This window comes from Muntiacus reevesi, chromosome 3, assembly GCF_963930625.1.
Source record: "Muntiacus reevesi chromosome 3, mMunRee1.1, whole genome shotgun sequence".
Lineage (NCBI taxonomy): Eukaryota > Metazoa > Chordata > Mammalia > Artiodactyla > Cervidae > Muntiacus > Muntiacus reevesi.
This window is the reverse complement of record NC_089251.1, coordinates 19,832,561-19,848,669: the sequence shown is the minus strand read 5'-3', so window position 1 is coordinate 19,848,669 and position 16,109 is coordinate 19,832,561. Positions and strand designations below refer to the sequence as shown.

The 16,109-nt window shown below is 52.7% G+C and overlaps 1 protein-coding gene across 1 annotated transcript in view; it reads right to left on the bottom strand.

The window, feature by feature from the left end:
• GREB1 (growth regulating estrogen receptor binding 1) overlaps positions 1-16,109 on the bottom strand; it is a 66,919-nt gene that overhangs the window by 38,008 nt on the left and 12,802 nt on the right. Inside the window, exons 4-12 of the mRNA XM_065927189.1 lie at positions 14,786-14,968; positions 12,790-12,933; positions 11,432-11,560; positions 8,481-8,594; positions 7,816-7,959; positions 5,832-6,017; positions 2,491-2,841; positions 1,295-1,423; positions 492-620 (exon numbers count right to left, since the gene is read on the bottom strand). Of these exons, the coding sequence (XP_065783261.1) occupies positions 492-620; positions 1,295-1,423; positions 2,491-2,841; positions 5,832-6,017; positions 7,816-7,959; positions 8,481-8,594; positions 11,432-11,560; positions 12,790-12,933; positions 14,786-14,968 (1,509 nt within the window). The remainder of the gene's footprint in view (positions 1-491; positions 621-1,294; positions 1,424-2,490; positions 2,842-5,831; positions 6,018-7,815; positions 7,960-8,480; positions 8,595-11,431; positions 11,561-12,789; positions 12,934-14,785; positions 14,969-16,109) is intronic.

Sequence of the window (16,109 nt, the reverse complement as noted above, 5' to 3'; positions counted from 1 at the left end):
CTGAGTGCCTGCTCTGGGCTATGCACCACGCTGGTCATGTCACACCCTATTCCTGATTTAAAAATTAAAAGATGAGCAGCACTCGGGGATCTCAGGGGCTGAGAGCTACTCCACCTGGAGGGGACAAGGACAGGATCCCAGGGAAGCTGATGCTGAGACTGGACTTCCGAAGAGGCTGCAGGTTCTCAGGAAGAGGAGGAGACCAGCAGAGCCCCTCAGGAACACAGCATGCATAAAACATTCCAACAGTGCACTGATAAACTAGAAATCAACTTCAGAGAAAGGGGTGTACAGATGTACATTTCAGGGTAAGATAGGACTGTTCTCGTTAAAGACGAAAATGAAAGTTAGGTATTAGGTCTACTTTGATGCTAGGAAAACAGTTTGCCCACTGGGTGTACCTCGAACTGTGCTTTCTTGCAGACCGTGGTGGCCCCGGGACGCTGCCCCACCAGCCCGGAGCTTGACCACCGCTCCCCAGCACCACTCACTTGTGCATGCAGGTGCCCCGCTGACATCCAGGGACGCTGACTTGGTGACAGAGGAGGCAGTAAGTGAGGAAGAAACAAGGCCTTGATTTTCTTGATGGAATTTGTCCAGCAAAATGTCAATGTCGCCTTCTGCCCCCAAAGAGAGAGAACATCAGAAATGGGTTTTTCATCTCAGGGAAACTCAGCATCAAGGGAACAACCTCTATGTGTTAGGCACTGTCCTAAGCCTGGGTCACCAGAGATAGGGTGGCCCATGCCGTGAAAGAGCCCACGGCCTAGGAACGCAGATGTCCTCAGGAAAATGACATTATGACCCAGTGGGTTTCAGGGCAGGAAACCAGAGGTCAGGAGGTAGGGGTCTGAGCCCATCCTGGAGAAGGAGGGACCAGAAAAGGTTTCTGGGAGGAAATGGGGTGACTCTTGAAGGGCAAGTAGCCAGGAAAAGAAGGGAGATGGGCACTCAAAGCTTGGAACACATGGAATGAGGCACAGAGAATACACTTCTCCAACAAGAGGCTTTAAGCAACTGAGAGGGGGAGGCAGGAGGGTGATGGAGAGAGCCCCGGAGGTAGAGAGGACCATGCATGAGGCACTCGTGTGCCCCCAAAGGACAGACACCACACAGCCAGAGCAGAAATCGGCCAGCCAGAGACCCCGCACCATGGAGGGGCCACCGCACCTGTAAATCCAGGCCAGCCTCGGCAGCTCACGGGGATGGGCTCTGAGGCGGCCTCTCCCTTGTGTCTGTGTACTTCTGTCTCATCAGTGTATGGTGACTTGCACCTGTCTGACTACAGGCGTACCTGGACAGAGGGTGCTAAAAAAGGCCCCTAGTGAGTCCACTTTCCCGGTAACCAGCTCATAATTGACTTCTTTCTGGTACTCTGCTGGGGTAAGAAGGCTCTCAGAAAGAATCCGGGCTTGGTATTTTCCTGGAAAACAAACGACAGCTTTGATGGGGCCCTCCGCTTAGAATTAGTGCAGGAGCTCTTCGATGGCAGAGTCTGTGCCTGCATCCCTTTCTCCCTCCATCCTCCAAGCCCAGCACCACACCTGGTTAAGAGCAGGGCTTCCTGCTGCTGGTGGAATGAATGAATGGTACACATGCCCTAGAGCCCAGTTTGGAACCTGACTCTCTCTCCCACTTAACCAGCTGTGTAACCCAGGCCGACCCATCTTCCTCATCTGGAATTCATGGCTGGCAGCTCTATCTACTTTGCAGGACTATCATGAGGACGAAACAGGGCAAGGTTTATGAAATGTGCAGCCCAATGCCTGACACACCAGAGGCTCAGTACTGAAGGTACTACTCACATCAATGTAAAGAATTTACTCAAAAAAACCCAGAAGGCATTCAGGATGAAGGAATGACAAGAGATACCGAGGACCCGGCAGAGGAACAATGTGAAATCAGCCCCTCATCTGTGATTCTTCATACTTCCCCCTTCCTCTGGGGACATTTTGCACCCCCACCCAGTGTCTGCCTCTCCACCAGCACATGGGCTCCAGGAAAGCAGGACAACTCTCCTGTATCCCCAGCCCCCAGGACAGTGGCTGCACATAGTAGGGCTTCAATAAGTGTTTTTTGTTTTTTTTTTTTTGTTTTTTTTTTTTTCAATAAGTGTTTTTATAGTTAATTAGCTGACAGCCTCATTAACCCACACGACCCAGTAAGGTCATTATTTTTTCTATTATGTAGTTGAAGATGCTGAGGACTGGAGTCACTGATCACTGGTGCAGAGGGGTTTCCGTGCGTCTATACAGACCCCAAACTTGTCCCCAGTCTCTCAGAGTAACCAGAACTGCAGCACCTTTCATTTCAGGAGGAATGGAATTTTCCAGAAGCTGCTATTCAGGGCACACCAGGGGCGTTTGAAAGTTAACTGCAGTTACTAACCAGCGCTGATGCAAACCCCAGGCCCCTGAGGGGCCAACAGCCAGGTGGTGGGGGGTTTTCTGGGGGTCACCAGAAGCATCCCAGCGGAGGGCCCAGCCTCACCGGTAACCGCGATGCAGGAGTCAATGGCGGCGCTCCGGCAGGCGCAGATGATCACCACGTAGTTGGTCTTGGCCAGCTTGCCCTCGATCAGCAGCCGGAACATCTCGGAGAGGCCCTCGGCCAGAGAGTAGGTGCACTCGATGATGTGCACGCTGTCGTTGCAGGAGCTGGCAGCCAAGCCGGCCAGCCAGGGCAGCTGCGCAGAGGTCACGGGTGCCACGGCGCCCTGCACGGGTGGGAAGGGCTGGGGCGGCGCCTGCTGGTACTGCCGGATCTCTGTCAGATGCGACTCGCGCCAGGAGCGCAGGAAGATCTGCTCCAGGTCCTCCATCAGGGGCACCTGGTCCGCCGCTGACAATGACAAGGCGGTTGGGAGGGGCTTCAGCACGGGGCAGTGCTGGGGAGATGCGTGGTACCCCAATGTCCACCTAATACAATCTGAATAATCCACATCCAAAATAGAGGGAGGCTGCAAACGCAGCCCTCATCTCATCTGCCTAAAAGAACCACTATTTTTGAGTGCTTCTCAGCCTTTCCCCCCCACGTGCTGGAATTTTTTCTGTTGTTCAGTCGCTTAGTTGTGTCTGACTCTTTGTGACCCCATGGCTTGCAGTACACCAGGCTTCCCTGTCCGTCACTATCTCCAGGAGCCTGCTCAAACTCATGTCCAATGAGGCAGTGATGCCATCCAACCATCTCATCCTCTGTTGACCCCTTTTCCTCCTGCCCTCATCTTTGCCAGCATCAGAGTCTTAAATCACTATGAACTGAACTGAAAGTCATTCAGTTGTGTCTGACTCTCTGCGACCCCATGGACTGTAGCCCACCAGGCTCCTCTGTCCGTGGAATTCTCCAGGCAAGAATACTGGAGTGGGTTGCCATGCCCTTCTCCAGGGGATCTTCCCCACCCAGGGATCGAACCTGGGTCTCCCACTTTGTGGGCACATTCTTTATCATCTGAGCTACCAGGGAAGCCCTTTTAATCACTACAATGGGTTTAAATCACTGTTAATGACTGTGGGGAAATCACTTCAGGATGTATCCGCCTCCTTACCATCATGCCAGCATCAAACCACAATCATGATGTTTACAGCTTTCACACACAGCACTGTTACCAGGCACTTGATGTCCCATGACTTGGAGGCACCATCACAGACTTAGCAACACTGATCTATCATTGACCCTTGCATTGCTTCTGAGTAAGCACCTTCAAAAATACTTCTGCAGGACACAGCTTTATGTAAAGGACATTAACTTCCTGAGCCTAAATGGACCTACAGAGCTGACTGGCAACATATTAGCAGACTGTCTGCAGAGGGTCTAAATGTGACAACTTACCAAGACTTAACAAACCACAACAACAGGGCTTCTACTGCACCCCTAGCTCTATTGGATACCACCATTTGGGTTCTTATCATCAACTGAATTGAGAAAAACTCCATTTGTTTGATTTTTTAACTTCGTACTTCTTTGACAACTAGTGAGACTGAGTACTTTCAACATTTTTCCCTGTAACTATTTTCTGGTTTACATGTCAGAACTTTACATTTGGGTGAGCCAGTGGAAAGAGAGCCACAGTTTAATTTAGAAAACGTGTCCCCTTCCAGCTACACCCAGCACCAGCTGTGGAGCCTTGAGCTATCTTAGGATACAGCTTTCTGATCTGAAAAAATAGGGATCACACCACTTCCCCATGGGGCTGCGCCAAAACTGGATTAGATAAGCTGTTGTATCTCCTGTCTTTTAAAAGTCTTTCCCTGGGCTCCAGGGAAAGACTTCCAGAACCACCACCACCCATTAAAGCAACCGCAAGAGCTGCCCACACTCACCACGCTTGTCTCCTCGCCTCCATCCCCTCTGACCCATTCCAGTATGGGTTTTGTCCCCACTCTCCTCATATCTCCACCCACCCGGGTTGACAGTGGTTTCCACATGCCCCAACCCAATGGTCAGTCATCAGCCAGCCCTCAATTCTCGGCCATTAATGAAATGAAGTCAGATCATATCTAAAACTGAAAGTCACTCAGTCGTGTCTGACTCTTTGCGACCCCATGGACTATAGCCCACCAGGCTACTTGGAATTTCCCAGGGAAAAATACTGGAGTTGGTTGCCATTCCCTTCTCCAGTGGACCTACCCAAACCAAGGATTGAACCCGGGTCTCCTCCACTGTAGGCAGATTCTTTACCCATCTGAGCCACCAGGGAAGCCCAGATCCTATCTGTCCCCTGCCTGAAAGCATTCCAGTGCTGCTATGGACTGAATTGTGTCCCCCTCCATTCATACATTGAAGTGTTAACCCCCAATGTGACTATATTTAGCAAGAAGGCCTTTATAGAAGTAGCTAAGGTTACGTGGGTTCATAAGGGTGGGGTCCTAGGCCACTAGGATGGGTGTCCCTATAAGAAAAGGAAGCAACTTTGGAGGTCACCCTCTGCCCCCACACACACGCATGAAGCAAAGGCCATGGGAGGACACAGCCGTCCGCAAGCCAGGAAGAGAGGGCCTCCCCGGAACCCCACCATGGGGCCACTCTGACCTTGGACTTCCAGCCTCCAGAGCTATGAGAAGATAACACCTCTGTGGCTTAAGACAGTCTGTGGTATTTTGCTACGGCAGCCTGAGCAAATAAACACAAGTTGTTCTCACCGTGTCTGACATACAGACTTTTGACCTTAGCCTGAGGCCCTGCCGGCTCTCTGACAACACCCTCACTCTCAGGTTCTCACTGGGAGGCCTCCCTGGCTCCTGCTGACCTGGGGCGCCACGCTCCCACCCGCCCCTCGGCCCTTGCCCACCCCCCCCCGACTCTGCTTCCCTGAGATCTTCACAAGCCTGGCTCCCCCTGATCACTCAGGTCTCGACTCAGAGACGCCTTTCCCGACGACCTGAATCAGCCCACAACCACCCACCCCACTCCAATTGCTTCTTTTCCTCTTGTTTACTGTTTCTCCCTCCTACAGAATCCTTGAGGGCAGAGCCTTTGTGGTATTCCTGCTGTATCTCTGCACCTAGAATGGCAGGGAAATCACTTTGAAAAAAATATATATATATGGTTGCATCGGGTCTTCGTTGTGACACGTGGGGTCTTAGTTCCCCAACCCATGCCCTCTGCGTTCCAAGGCAGATTCTTAACCACTGGATCACCAGGCAAGTCCCAGGAAGTCGTATTTGAATTCTCACTGCCATCCCAGCCCCTCAGGTGATGACCACTGCAGTGACCTGACGACAGAGGCCGTCTTCAGAAGGGCTCTGAGTGAGGGTCCGTGATCAGGCCACGTGCATATCCCTCCTTCAGCGATTATTCCACCAGTGGTCCCCGTGAAACGGGAGGGGGCTCACCCAGCTGGACGAGATAGTAGACGGTCAGCAGAAGCTGCATCTCCTCCGAGATGGGCTGAATGGTGGCGGCCCCGTACTGCTCGTAGGCTCTGGAGATGGACTGCGAGTTCTGGTAGCACGTGTACAGCAGGGGGCTCACGACCACGTCGTTCAGGTTGCCGCAGAGGTAGGGGAAGTTCCCGTGGCCTGGGGGCGGGCGCACAGCATGGCTTGGCAACTGGCCTCAGGCACAACGCGTGGTCCCCACATGTGCACGCGTGCGTGCTCAGTCGTATCCGACTCTTTGTGACCCCGTGGACCATAGCTCGCCAGGCTCCTCTGTCCATGGGATTCTCCAGGCAAGAACACTGGAGGAGGTTGCCATGCCCTCCTCCAGAGAATCTTCCCCACCCAGGGATCGAACCTGCATCTCCTGTGCCTCCTGCATTGCAGGCAGATTCTTTACCACTGAGCCAGCAGGGAAGCCTGGGGGTCTCGGCATGAAAGGGAGTGAAAACATGCAGGCCAGCTGCACTTGAGGCAACTCAAGCTCCTTTGTGGGGAAATCTTGAACTCTCAGCCCGTGATGGTTTGTGCACCTGCTCTCATAACTGACAGGGGCTGTAGCTTATTCATTTGCTTATTTATGAATTTATGCTTATTATTATATGCTTATTATTTGCTTATAAATTAGTTTGCTTATTCATTTGCAGTCTCCACCTTTTTGGCACCAGTGACCAGTTTCATGGAAGACAGTTTTCCACAGACCCAGGGTAGGGGTGGGATTATGGTTTGGGGATGATTCAAGAACATTATATTTACTGTGCACTTTATTTTTATTATTATTATATCAGCTCCACCTCTGATCATTGGGCATTAGATCTCAGACATTGAAGACCCCAGATTTAGTCCAATTTCTTATGTTATAGCCGAGCATACTTAGGCCCAGGGAGAATTACTAAAGCTTCTCAGCCATCACCTGTGCCTCCCAGCCCCCCAGGACTCCTCGATGAGCTGAGTTAGGAAAATAAACCACTGTACAGATCAGAGATTCCAAACATTGACAGAACTTGACAAATGCTTCAGCAAATGGTACAAGATTAATTCTGACGGCAGCCCTCAGGCAGGACAGCCCAGGCCGGATCTGTTTATTAACTAGGTTACCCTGAGCAAGAAGCTTCACTTCCTCAAGCCTCGGTCTCTGCATGTGTAAAATGAGGTGACGATATCAATCCCTCATGTGGTTGCTGAGATGATTAAATGTGGTAAGTGCCTGCAGGGTACCGTGTACTCAGACGGCCTCCGTTTATCCACCAGACACACACTGAGTAGACACCTGCTGTGTGCTGTGTGCAGGCACCACGCTCAGCTCCGGGGGAAATCTAGACTGAGGCACAGTTCACAGCCTCAAGAAAATTGCTTCCCAAACCTGAGGGTGCGCTAGGGTCCCCTGAAAGTCTTCCTAAAACACAGACTGCCAGACCCCACCACAGAGCCTCTGATTCCAACTGGGGCCTGGTTCTGACTCTAGAATGGGTGGGCCTGGGAATTCACATCTCTATTGAGCTCCTGGGTGATGCTGTTTTTGCTGGTCCAAGAGCCACAATTTGGGGAGCACTACTCACAAACATTCTGGTTTATCAGAGGCAACAGAAAGAATTACTCTTAGGGGAAGGATGTGACATTTGTCATAAAAGAGACACAAAGATGCTACAGTGGGGCCCAGATAAAAGAGTTAGAACAAACGAACAAGCAAATGGTCGTCACGGCACAGGGCCGTCTCAAGGAAAACAGTGATGGGCTCTGAACCTTCTGGCATCTGATCAGGGGCCACCCCAGTGATCGTTCTGCTTGGTTCTCTCATTGCCCTGGAAACGGCTTTAGAAGTTTTCCCAGGAGGACAACTTGGAGTGGAGTCAGACTGGGATGATGTGTCATGCTGTCTGTTTCTCATGTATTCCCTGGGCTCCCCGACCTTCCGCCCCCGGCCCACTGCTGTACTTGCCTTTAAAGATCACTGGCTTGGCCTTGCATATCTTCAACAAGTTGTCGGGAACGGACACTGGTTCTCCGGAGGCCACAACGGGAAAGGTGACTGAAGCTGGTCCCACCAAGCCGACCTGGGGCATGCAGGTCACACCTGCGCTTTCTAGAGACACGCCGAGAGCGTGAAGAGGATACGTCAGACAGGGCATCCACCTCCGGCAGACCTGACATCAGGCCGGCCAACGCACCTGCTACAACTCGACCTTCTCTGCACCTCCAGGAGCACCCAAGTCTGGGAACCACAGGTTCCTGAGTCAAAAGATCTTAAAGGTCACCGGGTCCCCCTTCCCCACTGAACAACCCAGTTTTCTCTTCTTCAATGTCCCTGCCAAGTGACAAACAATCCTTTTAGAAAAAATTCCTCTAAGATCAGGGAACTCAATACTGCCCAGGAATCCTGGGCTTTGTGAAGCAAGTCTAATACATGAGAAAGAGAATCTTTCGTTATACTCAAGTGTGCCTCCCTAGAACTTTCTCACCCATACATATGAAAGCATGTGTGTACACATGCACACATGAACATGCACGTGCTCATACACACACACACACACTCACACACACACTCACACACACACACCCCACCAGTTCCCAAGCCTTGCATCTGGGGCTGGCTCCATCACTTACCATACTTGGCTCTGGTCCCCGCTCCCTGGGGGTACCCACCGTCCGAAGCTGATGGAGATTCTGGAGACCAGCCTTTGTGGCGTTTTTTTGGGGGGCCGGAGTTTGATAAGATACCTAGACAACGTTCAGAGTGTGAATTAGGCTATCACCAAAGACATGCTTCCGCAAAATGTTCCCCTGAGCTGGAGAACACTTATTTGTTATTTTTTTTAAAGCACAGCTTTACAGTGCATTTTAGCATCTAGTGCATTCTAGCTTCCCTAGTGGCTCACATGGGAAAGAATCTGCTTGTGATGCAAAAGAGCCCGTTTGATCCGGGTCTGGAAGATCCCCTGGAGGAGGACACAGCAACCAACTCCTATTCTTGCCCGGAGAATCCCATGGACAGAGGAACCTGGTGGGCTACAGTCCATGGGGTTGCAAAGACTCGAACATGACTGAGCAACTAACCAACAGTCTAGAGGAAGTATCTAGGCTTAAAGAAATATCCTGTCAACCTCTATAAATGTTTCATTCCAAAGCTGTGTCAGTGTCTGAGTTTTAGCTCTCCGAGCCTTACCTCCTTCATCACTACAATGGGATCATAAAACCTACTCTGAAAGGTGACTTGATCAAGACTAAAGAGAATATATGTAAGGCACAAAATTTGGGGCCAATAAATGGTAGCCACCAAGTCCAGATCCTCCCTTCTCCAGGGGATCTTCCCAATCCAGGGATTGAACCCAGGTCTCTCATACTGCAGGTGGGTTCTTCACCAACTGAGCCACCAGGGAAGCCCAAGAATACTGGAGTGGGTAGCCTATCCCTTCTCCAATGGATCTTCCAGACCCAGGAATTGAACCCAGGTCTCCCACACTGCAGGCAGATTCTTTATGTCTGAACTATAGGGAAGTCCATCATCATCTCCACATTCTAGTAAATTAATACTTGTTTCTGTAGACAAGCCTCAGCAGCAGTCAACCCACCACCACAGTTTCACCACTCGGGGGCAGTACCGATCCACCTGTGCACCTCTCCCCATCCCAGCCCTGAAAGCTAATTTCAGGCTAAAAAAATCCAGGGGAACAGAAGCTGGTACCCACTGCCACTAATGAGTCATCCTGCCCACGCCAGAACAGCGTGAGCGTGACTCATGCTCTGTTCTTGGATTCTTCAAAATACCAAGAACTGGTTGCCACATTTTTGGGGACCAATCTGACACAAAATTTCCCTTACCTTTAGCGCTCTATGTTCAACCATGATGCATTATATAAAGTTTAAACTTTAAAACACTCTATTCCTGGATGCAACCCTCTCCCAAGGAAATCAGGAGCCCAGCATGTCCACACACCTCCTGATGACCAACCCCAGCCCCCATCCCCGCCCCAAGCTCCTGGTGATTCTAAACCACAACCAGGGTTGAGAACCACTGGTTTAGAGCAGTGTTCCTCGAAATCTAGCCAAAGACAAAGCTAGACAGAACCAGGAGGGGCTTGTTTCAAGCGTCTGCTCCTGGGCACACCTCAACCTACAGAAGCAGAGCTCCAGAAATGAAAGGAAACACCCTGCTTGTGCTTAGACATGCTGCAGTTTGAGAATTATTGCTTCCAAGTCTCTTAAAAATAACCCAAGGTTATTTTCACCTCTTCTTTAGACCGACTGAAAATGAATGAAACAAAGTGAATAAAACATTTAAAGACATGAAGTTCTTTGCTTGCAAAGAGCTTTCCCACAGGTGGGCTCCTCTGACCCCCGCAACCTCTGCGGCAGCTCTGTCACCTTGATGTCATTTAGAACCACATCTTCGTTTCCCCACACATCTGTCCTCAAGAGCGGGGAAGAGTTCCCACACAGACGGAGATGCCAGCTCCTCTAAAAGTCACGTTAAACTACCAGAGGAGGAAGGGCTATGGGATGGGGCCTCAGTATAAAAGCAGAAGGTCTGCAGGTGTTTTCTTCTTTTGGGGTGCTAACTGCCTCTACACAGACTCTAAGCTCCTCATGCGTGCGTGCTAAGTCACTCCTGTTGTGTCTGACGTTACCGCCCTATGGACTGTAGCCCGCCAGGCTCCTCTATCCATGGGGATTCCCCAGGTAAGAACATTGGAGTGGGTTGCCATGCCCTCCTCCAGAGGATCTTCCCCAAAGCTTTCCCAAAACGATGTCACCAGGAGCTGCCCCTGTGGACCAACCATTTCTGGCCATGTGTCCTGGTGCTGGGAAGGGGGACCCTATTTGGCATTTGGAGAGAGACAAGCCTTCACTGTACCCACTCCCTGCAGGCACTGCAACACCCAGGCCCCAAGCTGGGACTACGCAGAAAGGAACTCTGCACATTTCCTACCTTCCCCTCCCCACCCCGCCCCCACCCCGTCCCGTCCCGTGGGGGGCAGCATTTCCGCTGAGAACCACTGAGCCCCCAAATCCGTGTCACACACTCCGCGTAGCTTCAGAAGCGGTTTCTTGAAACAGAGGCCCCCCTGCCCAGAGCAGGCCTCAGGCACAGGACTCCGAGGCTCCAGCTGTGCCCTTAATGGTGCAAGCCCCCTGTCTCTACCAGCACCCATGGCACCCTCCAGGCCAGGCTCCACGCAGTAACTGGGCTCCCAGGACACGTGACAAAGACTGTTCCTGGGAACGTCACCAGCCCAGAGGGCGACAGATCACCACTCATAACGGGCTCCCACTTCGTCCTGGCGCACACCCATCACCCAGATTGGGGGCAGAAGCCATGTGCCTACCTACCCGCAGCACTGGAGGCTGGACACACTCCCAGAGACTCCCCCAGCACTGGAGGCTGGACACACTCCCAGAGACGCAGGAGGTGTCTGCTGATCCAGCCTGACTCATTCCAAATTCAGGAGGCTCAGGGGCCCCGGCGCGGTGGCTCCCGTTTCCCCCACCCGCCACCGCCTTGGCCCAGAGCAGGGCAAGTGCCCCCCGCCTCCTCCAAACAGGACGGTCAAGGTTACCTAAGGCCGAGGGGCGCGGCACTGCAGACAGGCGATTCTTCACCAGCGGCTGGTGCTTCGGGGAATCTTTGCCGTTGAAAACAGCTGGACCCAGGGCAGCAGTTAGGGCGGAGTGATCGGGGGCTGGTCCTGAGAGCAGAGACAAAGAGGGGAGACCATGGGACGCTCCGGGAGCCCAGCAAGCAGGAAACAGCTCTCCCTCTGTTTAACAAATTAGCTTTCCACTGATGCGGCCCGTCAGGGGTCAGGACTCTTGACAGTGAATCTGTCCACCCCCAGCCTCCTGAGAAAGCAGACACACATGGACATGCATGCACACACACGCACACACGTGCACACACGGGACACACGCTCCCACACATGCTCCACTGAGCACACCTGGTGAGAGAAGGGCCCGTGGGGGTCCCAGGATTCCAGGAGCACCCCTGCACCTGCTCCACCCTCCTCCCACCCTCTCCCTCACCCTCCCGGGTTCAGGGTCACATCAAACATGCTCAGGAAAGCAGTCGGGTTTGCCGTCGCCCAGGGTCAGGCTACGTATAGGATCTGGGACTCCCCGGGCTGCTGGAGGATTCTGGGGGCAATTGTGGGCTCTGCTCTAAGTCACCAACATGGGCCAGAATGGTGTGGAGGGTACTCCAGAGTCAGGAGGAGCACCGAACATCCCCTATGTCGAGGTGGCGGCTCTGAAGCCAGACGACCCCTGTCTGAGCCCCACGCTGCCTCGAACTCGTGGTACAACCTTCCTGAATGTTACACCCGCTCCCTGTGCGTCCACCTTCTCATCTAGAGGGTGGGGGTAATATTAGAGCCACTGTGAGGATGACGGGAGTTAACAGAGGTTGCAAGCAGTAAGTATTTGCTATCACTGTCATCACGTTTAATTTTTATAATCACCCTGCAAATTAGACAGAAAAGATTCTCTCCAAGTGTACAGAGGAAACGGAGAGTCACAGAGTTAAAATGAGCTGCCCCAAATCTCTCAGTGAGGAGGCGGCAGCACTGGAAGGGGGACAGGGGGCCTCTGGGGGGAGTGCATTCCCCGCTCAGCCTTTTCGCTGTGGTTGCTGAACCACGGGCAGCAGGGGCCCAGGGCCCCTCAGCAGACCCCCCTGGGCAGGAGGACCCCCAACCACCAACCCCCCGCCAGAGCCCTTGGGAAGGAGGTTGCTGTCTACTTGCCATCAGCTGTCGTGCTTATCAGGTGTGTTTTGCATGGCCAAGTTCACGAAGCAGAAATACCTGCTATCAAACCCTACTGCCCGTGATAGCCTAAGCAAGCATTTTCGCGCCTCCATTTTTCAGTTGGGGAAACTAAAACCGACTCCCAGCACCTCCAGTGCTGTGCACCACCTCACCTGCCTGCGGGGCTCCCAGCGGGGCGCTCGGGGTTGTCCCGGGACCAGGCTCGCCAGGGAAGGGGGCCAGCGGCCCAGAGCTGTCCAGCGGCGGGAACAGAGAGCTGGAGCACGCACCCACGGACGCCTGCCGGCTTCTGAACTCTGCGGGGGAAGAGGCACTCGTCACAGGCAGCTCCTGCTCCTCCCCAACAGCGACCGATGACCTCCGAGGCCAGAACTCGGCCTGCGGGAGAGCCAGGCGCCGAGATAACCGCAAGGGTGCCAACACCTTCCCCATTGATGCTTTGGTGCAGCCGGGCGGGGGGGGGGGGGGGGGAGTGGCTGGGGTGGGGGCCATTCCCCAGGCTCGGTCTCTGGGGAAGCCACTTGAGGGACAGTCCTCTTGCCAGCAGGAGGAGCAGTGGTGACCATTTGGGAAGAAGGGAAAAACACATGATGCAAACAAGAGCTCCAAGTCCAGGGACGAATAGCATTACAGGAAAAACACATGATGCAAATGAAAGCTTCAAGTCCAAGGGACGAACAGCATTACTCAAAGGTGAAGGAATAGCTGGGCTTCCCTGGTGGCCCAAACGGAAAGAATCTGCCTTCAGTGTAGGAGACACGGGCTCCATCCCTGGGTCTGAACAATCCCCTGGAGGAGGGCATGGCAACCCACTCCAGTATTCTTGCCTGGGGAATTTCACAGACAGAGGAGCCTGACAGACTGCACTCCACGGGGTCTCAAAGAGTCGGACACGACTGAGCAGCTAACACAACAATAACAAAGGCAGAGCTAATACTTTCCTCCACCCCCTAAATCACTCTCCATTGGGAAGATTACCTCCCAGTGAGGTATCGAACCTGAGAGGGGCTTTGTCATAGCAAGTGATCAAGGACTCTTGGCTGGTCCCACAAGGGGAAGAACCACCTCCTCTTCGGGACCTACAAAATGACAGGCATGTATATGGTAGGAGCTCAAGAAATATTTATTGAGGGATGTGGCAACCCACTCCAATATTCTTGCCTGGAGAATCCCAAGGAGAGAGGAGCCTGGTGGGCTACTGTCCATAGGGTCGCAAAGAGTCGGACATGACTGAGCAACTTTTTTGCAAGCAAAAAAAAGGGACAGGGAGAAGAGTGATGGGAGGGGACAGGGGGTGAACGCCTAGAACCAGCTCCTCCTGAAGCCCCTTTTTTCTACTCACAGAAGCTGGCTGGGATATTCCAGGTGACCAGAGAGCACCAACACAGACAAGTGAGGGACAACAGGCTGTCTCTCCTGGGCACCTCGCTGGGAACCCTTCTAAGACACGTCCCTCCACAGTTGGTTGATGGGAGAAGGGGCATCTCAGTGGGGTCTGGAAAATCCAGCCCCTCCCTCTGTCTCCAGCGCTGACTACAGCCAGGAGGATACAGGGCGACAGAAGAGAAGGATGGAGGGAGGCCCTTCCTAAAGCTGGAGCCTGCTCTCTTCTGCCAACCCCAGCCCCAGGAAGCTGATCTTTTCTGTTCGTGGTTGACAGGGCTGTGGGGCAGGGAGGCAGGCTCTCTGGGCTCAGCTTTCTCTAAGTCGGGGCTTCTCAACTTCAGCACCATTGACAGCGGGCTGCACAATTCTCTGCAGAGGGCTGCCCCAGGCACGGCATCCTTGGCCTCCACCTATGAGATGCCAGGGGCTCCCTGTAGTCACAATGGTTAACAGTGTTTCCAGACATCGCCAAATATCCCTGGGGGAAAGAATCACCCCCGGTTGAGAATCTTGCCCCAGATACTTACCACAAGAAGACCCCACACCATGTGGCCCTGTGTCAGCGTTCAAAGAACCCATACAATTAGACTGATGCTATAAACTGGACGCCCGGAGGGCGACACTGCATTTTGATTTCGTAGGGCTGACCTCTTGCCCACCACGTGCACTGCAGAGCAGTCTCAGCCCAGAATCGGGCCAACAGGCCCCTGGCTGGCCTGGAGGTGCCCCCTTCACAGGGCCCACCCCACAGAGCTTGCTCACCTGAGCCTTTCCAGCAAATGAGAGGCCCTTTGGTCAGAGCCCCCTGGGCGTTGCGGACCAGGTAGTACTTCAAGTGTTTCTGCTTCTTGGGCTGCGTGGTCAGCTTCAGGTTGATGTGATTGGAGAATTCCGTGAAGTAACAGAAGCCCTTCTTGCCACAGCCCACACAATTCCCAGAGAAACCTAGGGGAGCAAACAAACCATGATCATCGCCCCCCCCCAACACCCAAGTGTCATCCCCCCCAAGTGAACCACCGTTCACTACACATTCACATCCTGAACCACCAACCAGAGAGGTCCAGGAGGCAAAGGTCGCTGTCAGCTCACGCAGGTCCAGGGGTCAAGATGACCTTGACACAAACAAAACAGCTTAACCAAGGAGATGCTGGGTCATAGAGATGAGCCCAGGCAAGCATGGAAGACGGCACTTGCTTAGGAGCACATTTAAAGCCTGTGCCTCCTATGGGACAGGATAAGAACCATCCCATTCATCTGTCCACACTAACTGAGCACCTGCAATAATGTGGTGTGTCCCCATGGTCTTTGGGCTTCTCAGATGGTGCTTGTGGTAAAGAAACCACCTGCCAATGCCAGAGACATGAGAGATGCAGGTTCGATCCCTGGGCCAGGAAGATCCCCTGCAGGAGGTCATGACAACCCACTCCAGTGTTCTTACCTGGAAAATCTCATGGATAGAGGAGCTTCATGGGCTATAGTCCATAGGGTCACAAAAGAGTCAGACATGACTTAGTGAATAAACAATAAATGTTTATACTGTAGTCCAACACATGAATTAAGGAATTATTTGATGTTTGAGCATCACCAGCAGAAATAAAGTGACTATATTCTGTGTATGTAATATGCACACAAAGTGTTTCTAGTTGGTGGGGATGGAGGTGGAGGGAAGAGCTTTGATTAAAGTATAAGTAAGTACAAGCCTTAAGTACTTGAAATTATGTTTCCCAGGTGGTTCAGGGGTAACAAAACTGCCTGCCAAGGCAGGAGACACAGGTTCAACCCCTGGGTGGAGAAGATCCCCTGGAGAAGGAAATGGCAACTCACTCCACATTCTTGCCTGGAGAATCCTATGGACAGAGGAGCCTGGCGGGCTATAGCCCATAGCATCACAAAGAGTCCGACACGACTCAAGTGACTTAGCACACACACACCATGGTCTTCAGCGCCAGCCAATCACAGAATCTCAAAGCAATTAGACCACTGAGACTGCATACACCGAGAGCCCTCTTGAGAGTCCAAAATTCCCTCCAGGAATCAAGGAAGTAGACCCTATGCGTAGCGGAAATCAAGGCTTCACCACAGGTGG